This window comes from Miniopterus schreibersii, assembly GCF_964146895.1.
Source record: "Miniopterus schreibersii genome assembly, chromosome: 5".
Lineage (NCBI taxonomy): Eukaryota > Metazoa > Chordata > Mammalia > Chiroptera > Miniopteridae > Miniopterus > Miniopterus schreibersii.
The window spans coordinates 4,811,140-4,830,322 of NC_138106.1; the positions used below are offsets into that span (position 1 = coordinate 4,811,140).

General features: G+C 48.4%; 1 protein-coding gene across 7 annotated transcripts in view; it reads right to left on the reverse strand.

Moving 5' to 3' along the window:
• The window catches only part of ABCG1 (ATP binding cassette subfamily G member 1), a 56,368-nt gene extending 37,683 nt beyond the window's left edge, over positions 1-18,685 (reverse strand). For 2 of the 7 annotated variants that reach the window (XM_081139010.1, XM_081139007.1), the window contains exon 1: positions 2,301-2,514. In XM_081139010.1, coding sequence (XP_080995136.1) covers positions 2,301-2,342 — 42 coding nt within the window. In that variant the 5' untranslated portion in view covers positions 2,343-2,514. Of the gene's footprint in view, positions 1-2,300; positions 2,515-3,670; positions 3,740-13,422; positions 13,470-17,734; positions 17,795-18,513 lie in introns of those variants that run through there. The other 5 variants (XM_081139011.1, XM_081139008.1, XM_081139012.1 and 2 more) reach the window with 5 other exon arrangements.
• Positions 18,686-19,183: the final 498 nt, after the last annotated feature.

Below are 19,183 nucleotides of genomic sequence, written 5' to 3' on the forward strand. Positions count from 1 at the left end.
AGCAGCAGTGTGGGAAAGGGAGGAAGGGAAGAGGTACCAGGTGCTGGCACGCACTCTCTCACTTCTCAGCTTATCACCACTGGCTTTGGTTCCCACCTGGGCAGATCCTTCCCTGGTACCCTGGGCACGTTAGAGAAAAATGTACTGAGGAGAATTCTCAAGGCCACTGCCTGCGGGAAAACAACCCAAACAGCACACCCTCAACTAAGTGAAGGGCAGATGCCACTTGCATGGTTACTGGGGATGCCAACCTCACCCAAACCAAAACCCGGCTTCCAACAGCCTCGAATACCAGGATCCCATTGGGAACCCGTGCCCAGCCCTCCCACCAGCTCAGGGACTCCACTACCCAGATGGTACTGGCTGCTCTTTAAACTCTCCCCTTGTCCAGTCAGCCGGGGCTAAACCCCACAGCCAGGGCGATGGGAAAGCAAACCTCAGGGTCTTAGGGAGCTCTCCAGTGCCATTGTTTATGACCTGAGTAGAATTTTTTTAATAATAATAATAATAAAAGTACAAAGTTTTCAGGGAGGAAAATGATTTAAAAAAAAAAAAAAAAAAGTTCCCTAGGAAGAAAAAAAAATGAGCCCAGCCACTAGCACCTCCGAGTGAGAACAAAACGCTTGAGTTCTGGGGCTGTATCAACCACAGCATCACATACGAACAATCTTGACATGAAAGCCTCTGTACCTCAGAACATTCAGATTCATTCTTTCCCACATGTTTAAGCCACTCTTGCAGCGTTACAGGACCTCAAGAGTTGCCCAGCGCCTGAAAGACCTGGAACTTTCTTTACTTACAACTAACAGTGATAATCTCCTTAATTTTCCATGGTCCGCATAATTTAGGAATTCCAGAGGTGGGCAGATGTAAAAGGCAGAATTGCCAAGTGTGACCCAAACACTCAACCACATCAGAGCAAATGTTGTGAGGAGGAAATTGCCTTTCCTGTTTTTTTTCATCCCCTCTTATCTGTAAGAAGCCAAGTAAAAAAAAAGGCAGAGCAAGCCCAGGGACAGGACCTGGCCGTGAGGCCCCCGCTGTCCCCTGCTCCACCAGCCTCCTTAACGCGCCCGGCCCCATTCTCTGGGTTTACACGAAATCATTATATAATGAGCTGGCGGGCGCGGCATGCGCTACAGTAACCTGTTTGGAATCATAGGATGCAGTTGGCAGAGCGGAGCATGCGCAGACACCCGGCAAGGGTTTTTTTTTTTTCTTGAGCTTAAAGCAAGAGGTAACTGTCGGTCACATAGCGCTGAGCTCCGCTGACTTCAATACAGGATGCTAAAAATGAAATAAGGCGCGGGGCGGGGGTGACAGATCGGCGCCGCTGTGCACTGTGGGCTTACAGCCCGTGGGGACGAACTAGCGGGATAGTAAATACACTGAGGGTGGAAAAAGGGATGGGTAGGGAGGGCGATACGGGCTGGAACACATAACATTCCCTATTTGTACTTTAGGTGACCTGGAATCTAGTTCAGAAGTACCCAGCTGCAGTGCCGGCTTGCTGGGCGTAGAAATGAAAGGCCCTAGGATGGGTGGGTCGATGGTTACTTTGTTGTTTGTTTTGTCCTAATGTGAGTTTATGGAGCTATTATAAACGAGCACGAGGAGACTCCACCACCCCTGGGAAAAGCACTTGCTGTATCTAGCAATGAACTCGCCGGCACCCGGTGGTCCCCCTACAGAGCTGGTACCCTCCGGAGACCTTAAACGAGCGCCTGCGTCCCCACCCAGTCTCTCAAGGGTGCAGGAAGGTGGCCTGCAGGTATCCAGACTCGCTCTCGCCTGCCTAAGCCCGGGGCTCCGCCGCCCCCTCCCGAGCAGGTCCCAGGGAGGCAGGCCGGGGAGATCAGGGGCAGTGCGGGCTCCGGCTGCGGGAAGCTGCTCCCTCTTTTGTTCCCCCAGATCCTGCCCGGCGCTCCAGAGGGTGGAGCGAGAAGTGCCGGCTCCGGGAGCGCGGGCCGCGCGCGCCCGCAGGGGACGGGACCCTCTCAGGCCCCGCTGCCGCCCTGCCCTCCGCAGGACGCTCCAGGTCCCCAGGCCCCAGGCCCCTCCGCCAGAGGAGACGAGGTCAAGGCCGTCCCGCCCACTCCTGGCCCCTCCACCTTCCGGGCGTCCTCCGCCGGTGCAAAGAGCATCCCGCAGTGCCAGGTGGCCAGGACGTGGGCGATGGGAGACGGGCACCTCCTCGGGGACCCAGGGGCAGGTGTCGAGGTGAGACTGCGGGTCTTTGTGTTTCTTGCTCTATTGGGAAACGGGACTAAGCCCCGGGGACGTAGGATGCGCTCACTCACCAAGGCAGTGCCAACCGAGAAAGCGGCCATCATACAGGCCATGCCCCGGGGGCGGCGGCGGCGGCGGGGACCAGGCGGCGGCGGGGGCCAGGCGGCAGCGGCGACAGCGGCGGGGATGGGCGGCGCGCACCAGGCTGCGCTCGCTGCAGGCTCGGCCGCTGCGCGCTGAGCGGGCTCGGGCTCGGGCTCCGGCTCCTAGGGCTGCCGGTGCTCCGGCCCCGCCCCGCGCAGGCCCCGCCCACGCCCAGCCATTGGCCAGGGGGCGGGGTGGGCGGGGCCTGCAGGTGCGCGTGCTCTTGTTTTGCTCCTGCTGGGGGCAGCTGGTCCAGCTCCCTGGCATCCCCCTACCCCAGCCACCCGCGCCCCCGGGCCTAGCAGACGCCGTGGGGCCTTCCCCAGCGCCGGAGTCTGGAAACTCGAGGGGTTAGGCCAGCGGCCGAAGGCTCCTACAGACAGTGGGGTCCCCCTCTAGGACCGTCACCTCCAAGCATGAGCGGCTGTGGCCAGACCAGGAGTCTGGGGAGGGAGAGGAAGGGACAGGGGATCTTCTCTTTTCTTTTTTCTTTCTTGGGCACCTCTCTGCGGGGTAGGACCCTGGAGACTAACGAAGGGATGATCGCCCGGCCGGCGTGGCTCAGCGGTTGAGCATGGACCTGTGATCTAAGAGATCGTGGTTTGATTCCTGGTCAGGGCACATGCCTGGGTTGCAGGCTCAATCCCCAGTGGGGGATGTGCAGGAGGCGACCGATCAATGACTCTCTTATCAGTGATGTTTCTATCTCTCCCTCTCTTTTCCTCTCTCTGAAATCAATAAAGATATATTTAAAAAAAAAAAAAAAAGAGATAGTTTTTTAAATAGAGAGAGATGACAGCTCCAACGCCCCCTTCCTCACCACAGCTCCTTATCTGGTGTAACCCCTCTCCCAACACACACACACACTGAGGCAATGCACACTCATACAGGCAACATTGCTTTGTGCCAGTTGCAGAACTAAGTGCTGGTAACAAAGGGCTGGTAACTTAGGTGACAACGCCCAGGCCTCTGTCCTCCCCCTCTCCCTCTCCCTCCCCTCCCCCCCACTCCAGCTTGCTTTTGCAAAGTGGTATTTCCAATGCCCTGCCCAGTACCTGGTCCACAGCTGTGTTCATGTAACTGAATAAGGAATGACACTCCAGACACCCTCTCATTTAGCCCCAGACTGGAATATCAGATGTCCTGGCGTCTGCTAAAGCCCTTATTATATATGAGTGGGACCATTTCTTGGTAACCATGGTGACAAGGCATTCTTTACTCCCAATCTCAGAGGCTAATGCCGTTTGTTCAGTAGTTTTCAGGTTGGGACCGTGCACGGGAATGCATTTTTTCTCACCTCTGGCACACCTGGGTCTCCCATCACCATCCCCACCTCAGATGAGCAAGCCTCTGTCTTTCTTCTCACCTAGAAAAGAACACAGCTTTTCGTGCCAGGCAGGTGGACTTCACACCCACACCCACAGGTCTGATGACCGTAACCAAATTCTCCCCTCAAATCAAAGGGGGTATGATGTATGAGTTCACAGGGGAGACGGCCTTGCTTTTGTCTGAATAGTTTCACTTGGAGAGTTGATGCATTACCTCAATTCTTTCTGCCTGCTGTATTTCCAGGTGCCACTCTCCACATGCCAGGCCCAGGAGGCCATGAGGTGCCTTAAACGTACTCACCAGGGGAGGCAACCACCTCTAGACCAAGGTGCCTCATCTCTGGGGCCTGGGGTCATGTACAGCCCTGCTCCAGGGGCAGAGAGGACATAAATCAGGAGAGGATGACACAGAAGGCAGCTGAGGAGGGATTCTCTGTGAGAATCTTGCTGAACACTGCACAGCTACGTGACCAGACAAGTGACACCACACTGGTCCTGTTGAGCTGCCATCTATTTTCTGTCCAATATCTAGTCTCCTCACTCCTAAGAATACATGCAGAGATTCCTCCGGGAAGCCCCCCTTCCCCCCCGTTCTATGCCATGTGATTGATTTGTAGCAGTGGTTGGTCAGGAACCAGAGGTGGATGCTTGCTGGGCTCCTGGGAATAGCCAAGGGACAGTGTGCAGAGCCTGAGGATTAAGCCAGAGAGGGAAGACAGTGACAGACTGGGTCCTTGTTGGCATGGCTTGAGCTGCTGGCTTTTCTGTTATGGGCCCCCAGAAGGGCCCCCACTTACACATCTGTTATCACAATGATAACAATAATCTCAGCCACATGGGAAGTGATGCCTGTCAAGCTCCCTCACCATGCACAGCACGTAGCAAGCACTCCAATTCTGATCCTCTCTAATGTTACCTTCTGTGCCGAATTAGGGGATAAACAAATGGTAGAGTAGGTCATACATGTGACATCTGTATCAGGACTCCTGGTTGTAAAGGACAGAAACCCAACTCCAACCTGCTTATGCTAAAGGTAGTACATGGTCTTAGGTGACAGAGGTTCCAGGTGCACTCTTCCAGGCCTGCCAGGGCTGGGCACCCATTCCGTGTCTGCAGCCCCTGGTCTGGAGTTCCCTCCATGGCTCTATGTTCTCTCTGCTGGCTTCTCCCTCAGCCCGACTGTCTCTGCCAGGCCTGCCCAGCAGGTCCAGGCATGTATCCTATCAGCTGGCAGCCAGCCACTGTGCCCAGGGCGTTGCCAAACACCGATTGGCCTGGCTTGAGTCACATGTGCTGAATGGGCAGGAGGGAAAGTCAGTCCTGACAGAACTGTGCAGAAAGATTGGGATGTGGGTGCTTCACCAAGGCCATTCTAGGGTGCTCTGAGAAGAAGTGTGGGTGCCAAGCAGGTGAACACAAGAGCAGCTCATCCCAGGACTGTCCAGTCCAGACCCCAACCCCAGTGAGAATTTCTGCTAAGACAGGTGGGCAGGGCTGGGCTTGAGAATTTCCAGTCAGGAGGCACTTCCTGCCTCAACAGGCAGTGTTTCCAGTATTAAGTAGCTGTCATTGTTAGCAAGGAGTTCCTGTAACTAATTAAACTCACTGTCACCCCAGTGCTGGGTGTTCCACAGTCACACAGCATCAGCCCCTCCGCCGCACAACAGGCCTTGAGCTGCTTAATGATGGTACCATATTTCTCTGGAGGCCTTTGCTTCCATGACCAAACATCCCTGGTCCCTCCAGCATTGCTTCATGGAAATGCCCTTTCTTCCTGCTCACCTTTTTCTGCATGAGTTCCATTTTCTCAGTGCCCCTTGTGAAACTTGGGGTCCACCACTGAACGCCTATTCAGGGTACTCCCTCCTCGCTAATGAGCGAGCTCTCCCCAGGCCACAGTCCACTCACACTGTTGCTGAGGACAAGCCTCCCTGCTGCTGAACCAAGGATCTGATCTGATGTCCTGGGGGCATGCAGGTCCACGTGCTCGATCAGCAGCCCACTACATTCATTTCCCTCTGTGATAGGCAGTTAGACAACAGCAGAGCAAGGACGATGGGCCAGATTCAGAAGGTCACTAGGGTGGAAAGCCTTAGGTGTCTCACAAACGACAATTGTAGGGTGGGAGCTCGCCCCCCAGGTGACCTTTTGTCCCCTAGCACATCACTGGTCATGCGGTTTGAACCCCCTGACCTTTCCTCCCTACAAATAACATCTAGGCCTCAGTTGTATTTCAGCTCCAGGCCCAAAAAAGGCAGCAAAACCAGACAAGCGACACCACTGGCTGACCTCAGGACCAGCTGCATTGGATAATGACCCCCTGTCAATCAGTGGAGACCCCAAAAAGGACACACCAGGAAAACTGCTAAATATTCAATTGAGATCTTCACCTGGGACCTCCCATAAAAACTCCACCCTTAAAACCTTTAGGTACACTCCCTCCCCAGAGCACAACAGGGCCTTTCCTTTCCCCCTCCCCACCCCCCAGGCCCATTACCTTTACCATCCTCACTGAAGCTCAAGGGCCCTTCCTTTGCCTCTATAACTGTTTCCTAAGCCCATTTCTTCTAGGAATTGCTTCTTCTACCCCTGTGATTTTATAAATAAATGTTCTCTTATAGCTTGAGTCTTGTCTCTGAATTCTTTTTTGGCCAGAACTCATGTGCTGAGGTTGCTGAACCCAGGTCTTGTCTGACCCCACCCATCTTAAAGTGGCCACCATTCCTGCGACCCGCACCTTATAATGATATCGTTTCAGTTACCTGGTGTGCACCTTATCCCCCAAATTCCATTTTTAGGGAGAGTCTACTTTATCTCTGCCAGATGCCCAGCCACTGAGCTACTGTGGCTGGGAAGTGAGGAGGGTGGGTCGGGGAGAGGGGCACACTGAGGACTTGGTCTCTGGTGTGAGGATTCTGCTCCTGGCCTGACTGCCATGGTGTTCTGTCTCCAATGTCCGGAAACCCCACCTATGGTATCCTCTGGGAGCCCCGCCCCCAGCCTGCCAGGAGGTGGGGGCAGAGGAGGGGCCAGGAGATGAGAGCGGAGGGAGGAAGAGGGGAAGTACCCAGAGACTGAAATGAAAAAAAGGAGATTAATGAGAGACTTTTTCAGGGGAAAATGTGAGTAGCTATTTCATAAACTAAATTAGGAAGAGGCAAAGTATTGCAAACAGCTTGTTTCTGTTTTCTTCTATTAGCACGGAACAACTAGTGGTATGAAAGATCTAGGGAAATATACAGACGGAGAAAGTGGAAATCACATCTGGCATTGAGATGGCCTTCACAGCTAAAGATGAGGACCGAAGTCTCAGAGACAGACACTGGAAGTTACTGGAGGCTTTTTTCCCACCCTAAGTGTCCACATAAGAAATGTCCGGGGGGAGGAAACAAGCTGGCGGCGCAGGTAACAGCTGACTGGCTGCCTCCCGCAACCACATCAAAATTACAACTAAAATACAGAACCACCATCACTCAGAGCCTCCTGAAACCTGGCTGAACAGAAGCCCTACAACCAGGGAACTGAAGAAGCACCGAGACCGGTAGGAGGGGCGGAGACGCGGGCGGATCAGGGCTGAATTGCGGAGGCTTGGCTGCAGGCCCACACCTGGTGCCGAGGGTAAACCTGGGAGGGCATCTTGGCTGTGGAGGTTTCTGGGAGGATCGAGGGGTCCCAGCCCTACATCAGGCCCCCAGCCCAGGGCTCCAGGGCTGGGGAAGAGATGTCCCGACAACTCCGGGCTGTGAAACCAGCGGGGACTGTCCCTGAGGGTCCTGGAGGCTGTGGAGGCCCAGCAGCTCCTCTTAAAGGGCCCCCGCACGGCCTCACTCAGATGAGCACCCTCTGAGCCCAGCGCCGGGTATCAGCCTGAAAGGAGCTGGGACACTTGGGGAGGAACTAACCTGCCTGAAATCCAGGCCAGAGCTGGAGGGGTGGCTTCCTCCCAGGCAGAAGGGCAGGCAGAGGCCATTGCTCCTGTGGCGAGTCCAACACTCACAGCCCGCAGACAGGTGCCATATTTGAATTGCCAGCACCTGACTCACACCGTTGGCCCCACCCCGTGATTCTTGGAGGCCCAGCCCCTCCCCACCTGCAAGCTCATCCAGGCCATTTCCAGTGGTTTTTCTGTGCAAGTGGCCTCTCGAGCCTCATGCTTAGGACTTTCCTAAAATCTCTCAGACAAGCCCCATATGGCTTGATAAGTGGCCCCAGGCCTGGCACTAGTGACAGCCTGCATTGGCTCATAGGTTGGCCTCTCCTGGACACCGCCAAGCCCAGCACAAGTAGCAGCCAACTACGGTTTGCTGTGTAGCTCATGCTGGGTGGTCCAGGGTAAGGCACTGGCACAGGCTGAATTTGCATCTCCCGGGAGGCCCGAGAGACAGTGCACCTGGTGGTCAGACTCCACCATGCTGGATTACAACCCTTCCACACCCATGAGTGACACACTCAAGGGGCACATTTGGTGAACACCAAGCTCCACTAAAGTAAATCTTGCTCCATAGGGTTGTGTCTAACACAGCAGCTCTTTGGCTGTAGTTGCAGCTGGTCCTCACAGCTGATTGGTCTGGGGGCAATTCCTCCCAGTGGTGCCAACAATAACCAAGGCTCAACTACAACAGGACAGTACACACAGCCCACACAGGGGAGCACCTAGAAGGTCCAGCTCAGGTGACTGGGGAAGCTGAGCCACTGGACCCTACAAGACACCTACTACACAAAGCCACCCTACAAATTCCAGGAGACATAGCAGCTCTACCTAATACATAGAAACAAACACCCAGAAGCATTCAAAATGTGGAGGCAAAGAAACATGTCACAAAGGAAAAAACAGAAGAAATCTCTAGAAGAGGAAGTAAATGAAATAGATCCAAGCAAGCTAACAGATACAGAGTTCAGAATTTTGTTTATAAGGATGCTCGATCATATTAGTAAGAGTTTTACGAAAATAACTGAGAAAATCGATGACATAATAAAATATCAATTTGAAATGAAGGCTACACGAACTGAAATGAAGAATAATTTACAGGGAATCAACAGTAGAGTAGAGGACGCTGAGAATCACATCAGCAGTTTGGAACATGAGGAAACAAAAAACACCCAACCAGAAGAGAAAAAAGGAAAAAGAATCCAGAAATATGAAGATAGTATAAGGAGCCTCTGGGACAACTTCGAGAGGCCAAACATTCATATTATTGGGGTGCCAGAAGGAGAAGAAAGAGATCAAGAAATTGAAAACCTATTTGAAAAAATAATTACAGAAAAGTTCCCCTACCTGGGGAAAGAAATCGACTTACAAGTCCAGGAAGCACAGAGGGTCCCAAACAAGAGAAACCCAAAGAGGCCCACAGCAAGACACATCATAATTAAAATGCCAAAGGTTAAAGACAAAGAGAGAATCTTAAAAGCAGCAAGAGAAAAGCAGTTAGTTACCTACAAGGAAGCACTGATATGACTGTCAGCTGATTTCTCAACAGAAACTTTGCAGGCCAGAAGAGAGTGGCAAGAAATATTCAAAGTGATGAAAAACATGGAACTACAACCAAGATTACTCTACCCAGCAAAGCTATCATTTAGAACTGAAGGTCAGATAAAGAGCTTCACAGATAAGAAAAAACTAAAGCAGTTCATCACCACCAGACCAGCACTACAAGAAATGTTGAAGGGTCTTCTTTAAGAAGAAGCTAATGAACAGAAGAATCTGACGAACTAAATAGATCCAGAGACATTGACGCATGCAACAGACGATCATATTTCAGAGGAAAGAAAGAAGGAGGGTGGAGGGTGGGAAGAGATTAACCAAAGAAGTTATATGCATATATGCATAACCCATGGACACAGACAATGACAGGGTGAAGGCCTGGGGAGGGGGTGGAAGTTAGGTGGAGGGGGTCAATTGGGGGAAAAAATGGTTCACCTGTAATACTTTCAACAATGAAGAGAAATTAAAAATAAAAATAAAAAAATTGTCCGAACCTGCAGAGAATTTTTATGAGGGTATTTGAGCAAAAATTTCAGGGAAGCAAAATCTAAATGAATTGAGAAAATGCTCTGGAAAATGGCAGTTTTAGCACTTATTTTACATAATAGAATCAAGTGGGAAGACTCGAATCCATTGGCAGTAGATTAGGGAGGCGAGAAAAGCAAAGCTGGGAGATCTCTGGGATTGACTAGAGTAAAACAAATGGGCAGCTTTTACAGAGCGGGTACAAGATAGTTAACAGTTAACAATTAACATGGTAACAATAACAATGAGGGGATTTGTGGTCTCTACTCTGGTGAGGAGGTTGTGCTTTGAGGGGTCCAGAGAAAGGAAATTACTGTGATATTCCAAAGGTATGTTATCAGGTATGTTATTTTAGATGAAAAAAAAAAAAAAAAGACAGCAATAGGCAGGTTCAATTAAGACAAAGACTGACCAGACTGACCTTTGTTAGGGAAAAATACTGGCCTAGGATATAACCACCTGCCAAGACTCATTTTTAGTTAGAAAGTTTTAATTTCAGACCATCTATGTGGTTACTCTCGGTCTCTGAATTTGCAAGGCCACCACACAGGCCTCCCCTGAACTTGTCAGGTTTAGTATGTGGCCCCTTTTTCGCCCACATAAAGCCTCCATCACCCCCATAAAAGGCCCCAGCTGAGAAATAACTGGCAGCTCCATGCAGCCCACTTTTCTTCTGAGGCACCTCCCTCCTCGGGCCACTGTGGCTGTTTGGGAAGGATTTACAAACCAGTGGGGCCGTCAGAGCTCTCAGGTACTTGCCTGGGCCCCGAGATGTGGAGGGTTTCTTTCCCTTTTGGAGTTGGCAGCCACATGCAGTGGCCATCTTTCTTGCTGGGAGGAGAGTGTCTAGGTGACAATGATGTCACCACTCTGAGGGAGGCAGAGCTGAGAGATGGAGAAGGTCACAGGGCCCTTTCCAAGAGGCTGGGCATGCCCTGGCCAATATGTCCCACTGGCTAGAGCATCGGCCCACGCACTGAAGGGTGGCTGGTTCGATTCCTGGTCAACGGCATGTAACTGGGTTGCAGGTTCAATCCCTAGCCTGGTGCATGTGTGTTCGAAAGGCAACGAATCAATGTGTTTCTCTCTCTCTCTTTCTCGCTCTTTCTCTCTCTTCTTCTTTCTCTAAAAATCAATGGAAAAAAATATCCTCAGGAGAAGATTAACAAAACAAACAAACAAACAACTGAGAGGCTGGGCAGCATGGTGGTAGGCTCTGGGCTCTGGAGCCAGGCAACCGGCTCCTTGAATAGGTTCATATCTCCAGGGCCTCCAAGACCTCTGCTGTGAAGCGGGTAACAATTGTGCTTATCTCATAGGAATATTGTGAGGATTAAACGAGTTAATTTTTGAAAATCGTATCTAGTTCATAGTGTGTCTTATGAATAGATATTGGTCACTCTCATTATTTATTTGCTATATGGGACCCTGTACTCTCCCTCTGACTTTGAGCTGGCATGAATTAAGTTTCAGTCACTCATAGCTTAAAGAGCTGTGATTAAGACAGTTTTCCAGTGTTGTTAAAAGTCAGGGGTCAGAAGCCAGTTTATGGAAAAATCCTTCCAAATGGGTTATAGGTCAGCCCTTAAGCCTTGGTTGCCTTAGCCTTTGTTCACCACGGCATATGTCTTATCTCCCCAAGGAGATCATAAGTCCCAGTATCTCTTGGATCTTTCTTTGCCTCCAGCGTCATTCTTAGCATGGCAACTAGGCAGAGGGGTGCTTGATAAAAATTATGAGGTTTTTTTTTTTTTTTTGTATTTTTTTTGTTAATCCTCACCTGAGGATATTTTTCCATTGTTTTTCAGAGAGAGAGAGAGGCATCGATGTGAAAGAGACACATAGATTGCTTGCCTCCTGCATGCGCCCAGACCAGGAGCAGGAGCAAAGCTGCAACCCAGGTATGTGCCCTTGACTGGGAATGGAACCCATGACCCTCCGGCGCGTGGGCCAATGCTCTAACCACTGAGAAACACTGGCCAAGGCATGAGTTGCATTTGAACAGCCACTAATGGTTTGAAAAGTTCTGTAACATGTATTAACCCATGTGACCCTCAGAACACCCTGTAGGGTAGGAGGGCAGCTGCCATCACTGGAACACGCATGAATCTGACTTCTCAGCCCCAGGCGCAGGGAAGGCCATGTTTTACTTTCTCAATAGGTCAGATCATCTGTCTCTGGTCCACCCCTGGAAGACAATGCCTTCATTTCATGCCGGCTTGGGCACAGATCAACTCTCCTGCCTCCAAAGACCACAGCTCAAGTCCAGAGTGCTCAGCACCCTGGTCACCATCTCCCTGAGACACCTGAGATCTCCTGGGACCTGCAAACCCCACTCCTCCCCTCCCTGGCCTGGCAATCTGTTCCTGAACCTCCTGCCTCTCTACTTCAGAGCCCAGCTCTCTATCCCACCCCTCCAGGAAGACTGGGCGGTCACCCTGTTGAGCCCCAGCTTGTGAAAGCAAAAGTATGGTGAGGGAGATTATCTTTTGCATGCCTGGAAACTTCTGGGCAGATCCCTGCAACTCAAAAGTCCCCAAGGCAAGAAAGAAACAATTCGATAGACTTGTCTATTGTTTAAGAGAGGGGAGGGGAAATAGCTAGAGCAAAAAATTAGTATTGGAAATTATCTCAGTAAATTACTCTGGCACATGGAAATAAGGAGACGAAGGCTCTATGAGGTTTGAAACCTGCCCAGGGCCACAGTGCCCAGGCAAAAACCCAGACTCCTGACTCCTGCCAAGCACCAGTTTTCTGCAGCTGTCAAATATGTGTTGGGTAATAGGCCAAATCTATTTCACATAGGGAGAGAGATCTACAAGAAGCCCCAAATTCAATCTGTTACATGTCTCAGGGCAGGCTAGTTGGGACATGGAATAGACGTGATTTTCTCTACTCCTCCCCCTGAGCACAACTCTGGACATTACACAAAACAAACATGAGGGCTTGACTGGAGTGGCTCAGTGGTTGAGTGTTGACCTATGAACCAAGAGGCCACTGGTTCAATTCTGGTCAGAGCACATACCCGGGTTGCAGGCTCAATCCTCAGTAGGGGGTGTGCCGCAGGCAGCCAGTGGATGATGTTTCTTATCGATGTTTTTATCTCTCTATCCCTCTCTATCCCTCTTTCTCTAAAATCAATATAAACATTTAAAAAAATACACACATAAACAAACATGAGGAGCCTCTGAAAGGTGGGGAGGACAAGAAAAGTCTGGCCAGGGACCTTGGGACTCAAGGAACCACACTGTGGTGAGGTCTTTGGGTTTTTGTTTTCTTTCTGCTTCGTATATCTCAGACTTTCAGGGGAAGAAGCCAACAACCTTGAAGTGCAAATGGGCACAAACAAACACTGCTTTCTCTAGTCCAAGAATGGAAGAAGAGCAACCCAGCAACACGGAAAATGTTTAGACAGGTACTGCTCTGCTCCAGCCCAACACCACACAATGAACTGTGGTCCCACCCTACGCACACCAAAGATGAGTGAGGAGCTCAGATTTCCACCTCCCTCAGGTTGCAATGAGGCACCCAAACCTGCTCCCACTCCCACTCAAATTGGTGTCACGAAGACCAAATAGAGACACTGGAATCCACCCCACTCCACCCCCAGTCAGTAATGAGAAGCCCCTCCCTTCTTCACTGGGTGGTGGCAGAGGAGACCCAGTAGAGTCAGGACTTTCACCACCACCCAGTGCTAACAAGGACACTACTCACGTGGGGAGCAACAATGAGGCCTGCTATCTGTCCCAGCCAGGGAGATATGGGTAGTGACCAGGTGGAGAGCTGATCCGACCCTTCTCAGCAATAATGAGGAGCCTCTCTCTTGGATGTCAGTAAAGAATGACTGAGGAACTTGGACTTGTTCCCTCACTGAACAGCAATGAGGAAGTGGCCCTGCCTGAGTGATCTGAGAAGAAACCAAAAGACTTACACAAGATCTAGTCTCATAACATGATACCAAAAATATCTGGGTTTCCATCAAAAATTACTCCTCTCCCAAGAACCAAGAAAGTAACAATCCACATGGAAAAAAAAAAAAAAAAGCAGCCTGTAGATGTCAACACAAAGAGAACAAAGGTGTCACAATCACCTGACAAAGATTTAAAAGCAGTCATTATAAAATGCTTCATGAGCAATTATGACCACCCTTGAAACAGATAAAAAAATAGAAATTCTCGCAAAGAAATAGAAGATATAAAGAAGAATAAAATGGAAAATTTAGAACTGAAAAATACAAGTCAAAATTAAAAACTTAGCAATGGGTTCAACAGCAGAGTGGAGGGCAGAAAAGAGTCAATGAGCTGAAAAACAAAACAATAGAAATTACCCAGTCTTAACAGCAGAGAGAAAATAGGCTGCACCCAAAATGAACAGAGCCTGGAGAACCCGTGGGACTATACCAAAAGCTCTAACAGGCCCAGAAGGGGCTTGGGGGTGCTGAAAAAGTATTCAAAGAAATAATGGCTAAAAACGTCCCCAATTTTGCAAAAGACAGAAACTTACAGGTTCAAAAAGTTCACACTCCAAACAGGATAAACTCAGAAACTCTACAAGACACACCATAGTCAAACTTCTGAAAACTGAAGACAAAGAAGAGATCTTGAAAGCAGTGAGTGAGACATGACATCTTAGGTGGAGATAAATAGCAATTCAAATGACAGCAGATTTCTCATTGAAAATAATGGAGGCCAGAAAGGATTGGCACACCTTTCACTTGCTGAAAGAAAAAATTGCCAACCAAGATACCTATATCCAGAAAAAATAACCAAGATTGGTCACTAGTAGACACACCCAAAAATACTGACTAAAGGAAGTTCTCTAAATATAAAGAAAATGGTAAAAGAAGGAAACTTTGTATCTCAAGAATGAAGAGAGAACACTACAAGTAAAAAATATGAGTAAATAAAATAGACTTCTCTTCTGTTCTTGAGTTTCCTAAATCACATTTGATGGTTAAAACAAAAATTGCAATACTGTCTGATGTGCTTCTAAATGTATGTAGAGTAAATATTTAAGATAATTATATTATAAACAAAGGAGGATAAAGAGAGGTAAGGTTACTACATGGCGTTCAAACTTGTAAAACTATGACACCAGTACACTGATAAATCATGTACATTAATAAAATACCCAGAGAAACCACTAAAATAGCTATACAAAGAGATACACTCACAAACACCATAGATAAATCAAAATGGATTTCTAAAAAATGTTCAAGTAACTCCCAAGAAGGCAGGAAAAAGAAAATAGGAAAATGAAAAGAAAAAAAAATAGGGAAAACAAAAAATAAAATGCATAGTTAAGCTGAATATGTCAATTAGATGTAAATGAACTATACCAGTAAAAAACAGAGGTTGGCAGAGTGGACTAAAAATATGTCCTAACTAAATACTGTCTACAAAAAATTCACTTCAAATATAATGATATAGGCAGCATGCAAGTAAAAATATGGAAATGCTATGTAATGCAAACATTAATCAACGGAAATCAGGAATGGCTATATTAATACCAGATAAAGTGGACTTTAGGAAAAGAACCTTATCAGAGGTAGAGACACTATATAACGATAAAAGGGCCAATCCACCACAAATACAGCAATCCTAAATACCCAGTGGGGCAAAAGTAAGTTCACAGTTGTGAGTATGCAAAACACAGAGTTTATTCTTGTATTGTTATTTATTAATTTTTGTATTATTTTCCATACAATCGTAAAACTATTTTTACCCCACTCTGTATGTTTGAACCAAACAACAGAGCTACAAAATATGTGAAGCAAAAACTGATAGAACTACAAAGAGAAATAGAAAAACCCACAATTACAGTTGGGCACTTCCACTCCTCTCTCACAATAATGCTGGAACAACTAGACGGAAAATCAGCACAGACATAGAAGAGCTGGACTACGCCACTGACCAATAGGATCCAACTGATATTTATAGAACATTCCATCCAACTGCAGGGGAATAGACATCATTTTCAAATGTTCATGGAACATATACTAAGATAGACCATATCCTGGACCATAAAACAAATTTAAAATAACTCAACCAATTTAAAATAACTGAAATTTTACAGAGTGTGTTCTCAAATCCAAATGGAATCAAACAAGAAATTGGTAATTGAAAGATAATAGGCAAATCTCTGAAGACTTGGATCCAAATGACACACTTCTAAATAACCCACGAGCCAAAGAGGAAGTCTTCAGATGCAATTCAAAATACAGGTAACGGAAGATAAATGAAGGTACACATATCAGTTTGTGGGACACAGCTACAGCAGCACGGAGAGGGCAATTTATAGCACTCAATGCATATACATTGAAGATGAGAAAAAGTCTCAAACAATAATCTAAAATTCCACCTCAGGAATGTAGAAAAGAAATAGAAAATGAAGAAATGAAATGAAAAGAAAAAAAGAAATGAAATTAAAAATAAAACAATAAAGAAAATCAATGAAACACAAAGCTGGCTCTTAGAAATAAACGATAAAATTGACAAACCTCTAGCCAGACTGACAAAGAAAAAAGGGAGGGGACACAAATTACCAATAGTAAAGAGGGAGCGGGTAAACCTCATACCCAACAAAAAATCCTAGACTGTATAAAGAGCTTTGAAACTCAACAGTGAGAAAAAAAATCAAACAACCCGATTAGAAAATGGGCCAAAGACATAAGCAGACATCTCCTTGCTTATGTCAAAAGCAGACAGCAAATAAGCACATGAACAGAAATTCAGCATCACTGCCCATTAGAGAGATGCAAATTAAAACCAGATCAGATGGCACTGCGTGCCTGTCAGAAAGGCTAAAATAACAAACAGTGCAACACCCCACATCGGAGGGTGCGGATAAACTGGGACCAGTTCGCTGCTGGTGGGAGTGTAAAAGGTACAACCAGTCTGCTCAACAGTCTGCCAGTTTCCTGAAAAGCCAAACCTGAACTACTACCATTCGACCCTGCCGTGGCCCTTCTGGACACTTATCTCAGAGGGGTGTGAAGTTCCATCCGCACCAAAATCCACGCACAAGTGTTTGCAGCCATTTCATTTGTAATAGCTCCAAACTGCCGACAGCCCAGATGCCCCGCAATGGGTGACTCAAAAAACAAATGTGATCCATCCACACCGTGGATCCTGACTGAGCAATAAGAAGGAATGAACGACCGATACACGCAACAACCTGGATGGGTCTCCAGAGAACCCTGGAAAAAGCCAATTCCGAGAAATTATATATCTATATTGTGTGACCCCATTTATGTACCATTCTTGAAGGGACACTATTATAGAGCGGAGACGAGAGTGGTGGCTGGTGGGGGTTCAGGCGGGGGGGAGGAGGGGCGTATGGCTGCAGGAGGGCAGCAGCAGGGATCCTGTGGGGATGGAATGTTCTCTACCTGGACCGTGTTGACGTCAACATCCTGGATGTGATGCTGACCTAGAGCTGGGCAGGATGCCGCCCCTGGGGAATCTGGGTAAAGGGTCCATGGGATCTCACTACAATGATCTCAACATTAAAAATAATTCTTTAGAAGTCACAGGACAGTCCTCGGTGAGGCCCGTCTGGGTGAGGTGGCCTCGGACCAAACCTGCAGCAGAGCATAGACACCATGTGCAGTGTGGGGAGTGAGAAACAAGCGGAGGGGGCTGGGGGATGCACGGGGGGGAACACAGGCGAGGGCGTGCTTGCGACTGTCCTTTGTCCACTGTCAACTTGATAAGGTGAAGACCCTTCCTCCTTACCGGGAGAGAGAGGGAGAGAGAGAGGGAGAATATGGCCAGGCGTCTGCAGGCAGAGCGCAGGGGAGATGCCAGCCCCGTCGCCAGCGTCTGTGATGCTGGGCCAGCTCCTAACCTCTCAAAGCCTGTCTTCCTCTGCAAAATGGGCACACAAGGACCACCACTGTGAGAGCTGAACGAGGTGGGGTAGTGATGGTGCGTGGGAGCCAAGAAGAGATGAGAGAAGGAGGCCTGTGCACATCCAACATTTCCACCCCCCCCTTAACTGCACCCCCACCGGTCCCGCCGCTCACCATCTCCCCAGTGGCTTTTCTGGGCTTTGCTTCCTACGACGAGCCGTTGGGTGGGACGTTCTGCAAGGGAAAATGGGAAGATTACACGTCCAAAGGAACTCCTAGGTCACCAACCCCAGAGCGACAGTATTTCAGTATTAAATATTCAGACATCAGCATGGTGGTCAAAAGGTAAAAGCTTCTAGTTATCAGATAAGTAAGTCCTGGGGGTATGAGGTAAGCCCAGTGACTACAGTTACCGAGACAGTATTGCAGATTTGAACGTTGCTGAGAGACGAAAGTTCTTATCACAAGAGAACAATTGTAGCTACGGGAGGTGATGGATGTTTACGAAACTCATCGTAGCGATCGTTTTGCAATGCAAACATATTTCAAATCATGATGTTGTACACCCTGGACTAACAGAATGTCATATGTCAATTATATCTCAATAAAACTGGAAAAAATACTAAGGCATCTTACTTTAGCCCATCCAGACTTACAGATGCGTTGTGTCTCTCGCTAGTGTCCGGGCCAGAGGCTGGAGAAGCTCTGACCCGTTTTCACTGATCCCCAATATCTAGCAGATGCCTGGTCCTGACTGGCTCTCCAATACTTGTTGACTGACTGACTGATTGCTGCCACCGGCACTTTGCATCACAGTTTAAATCCAAATGATTGCTTGCTGCCTATATAAGAGGCATGACTTCCTTCCTTTGATGTGCAACTAGTTACATTTACCCCATACATTCACATTACAAACTATTTTTATAATTAAAAGCATTTGGTCAGTCACTTACCCACCAGCTTGGGTGTAAACACCCCCAAGGAGCCCTCCTTCTGCAAACACGTCTGCCGTGGGGCCTATTTATCTTGCAGTTCGTAAAGGGAAGGACCCCCTGCCTTCTGTGGGACAGTTCAGTTTGCACCACTGCAGACATGTGAGACAGCCCAAACCACAAGCAGTGATTCAGTTTCTGTTTTATGCTCCAGGTTTTTAAATACGGATGATGCAATCACATGTATGATAACATTGCCCAATGCAATTGCTGGCGCAGAAAACAGGAAGCAGCCGAGGTTACTAAAGGGCATCTGCTCCCTCCCAGGTTACTGTCACAGCAGAGAACCCACCACCTATCTGTCCACAGACTGGCCAACTACGAAGTCTGCTGATTTGCCACTTGATGTAAGATTTTGCATTTGTGAACCTGGTGGGGTTTAATTTTTTTATAACACACACTGACAACAGCCGAAACGGAAATTCACCGGGGCCCACGGGGTCGTAGTTGTGAGCATTTCCTAGAGGAAATTCCAGAATAACTTAAATAGCATCATATTATGATCGCTCTGGCCAATAATTCCTGTTGTAAAATGAGTTGCTGATGTGTCCGAGGCCTCAGAGCTTGAGGGGAGTTGGCCATCAGCTGGTGACAGGGATTAATAGCCATAAGGCCAGGGTAGGGGCCAGGC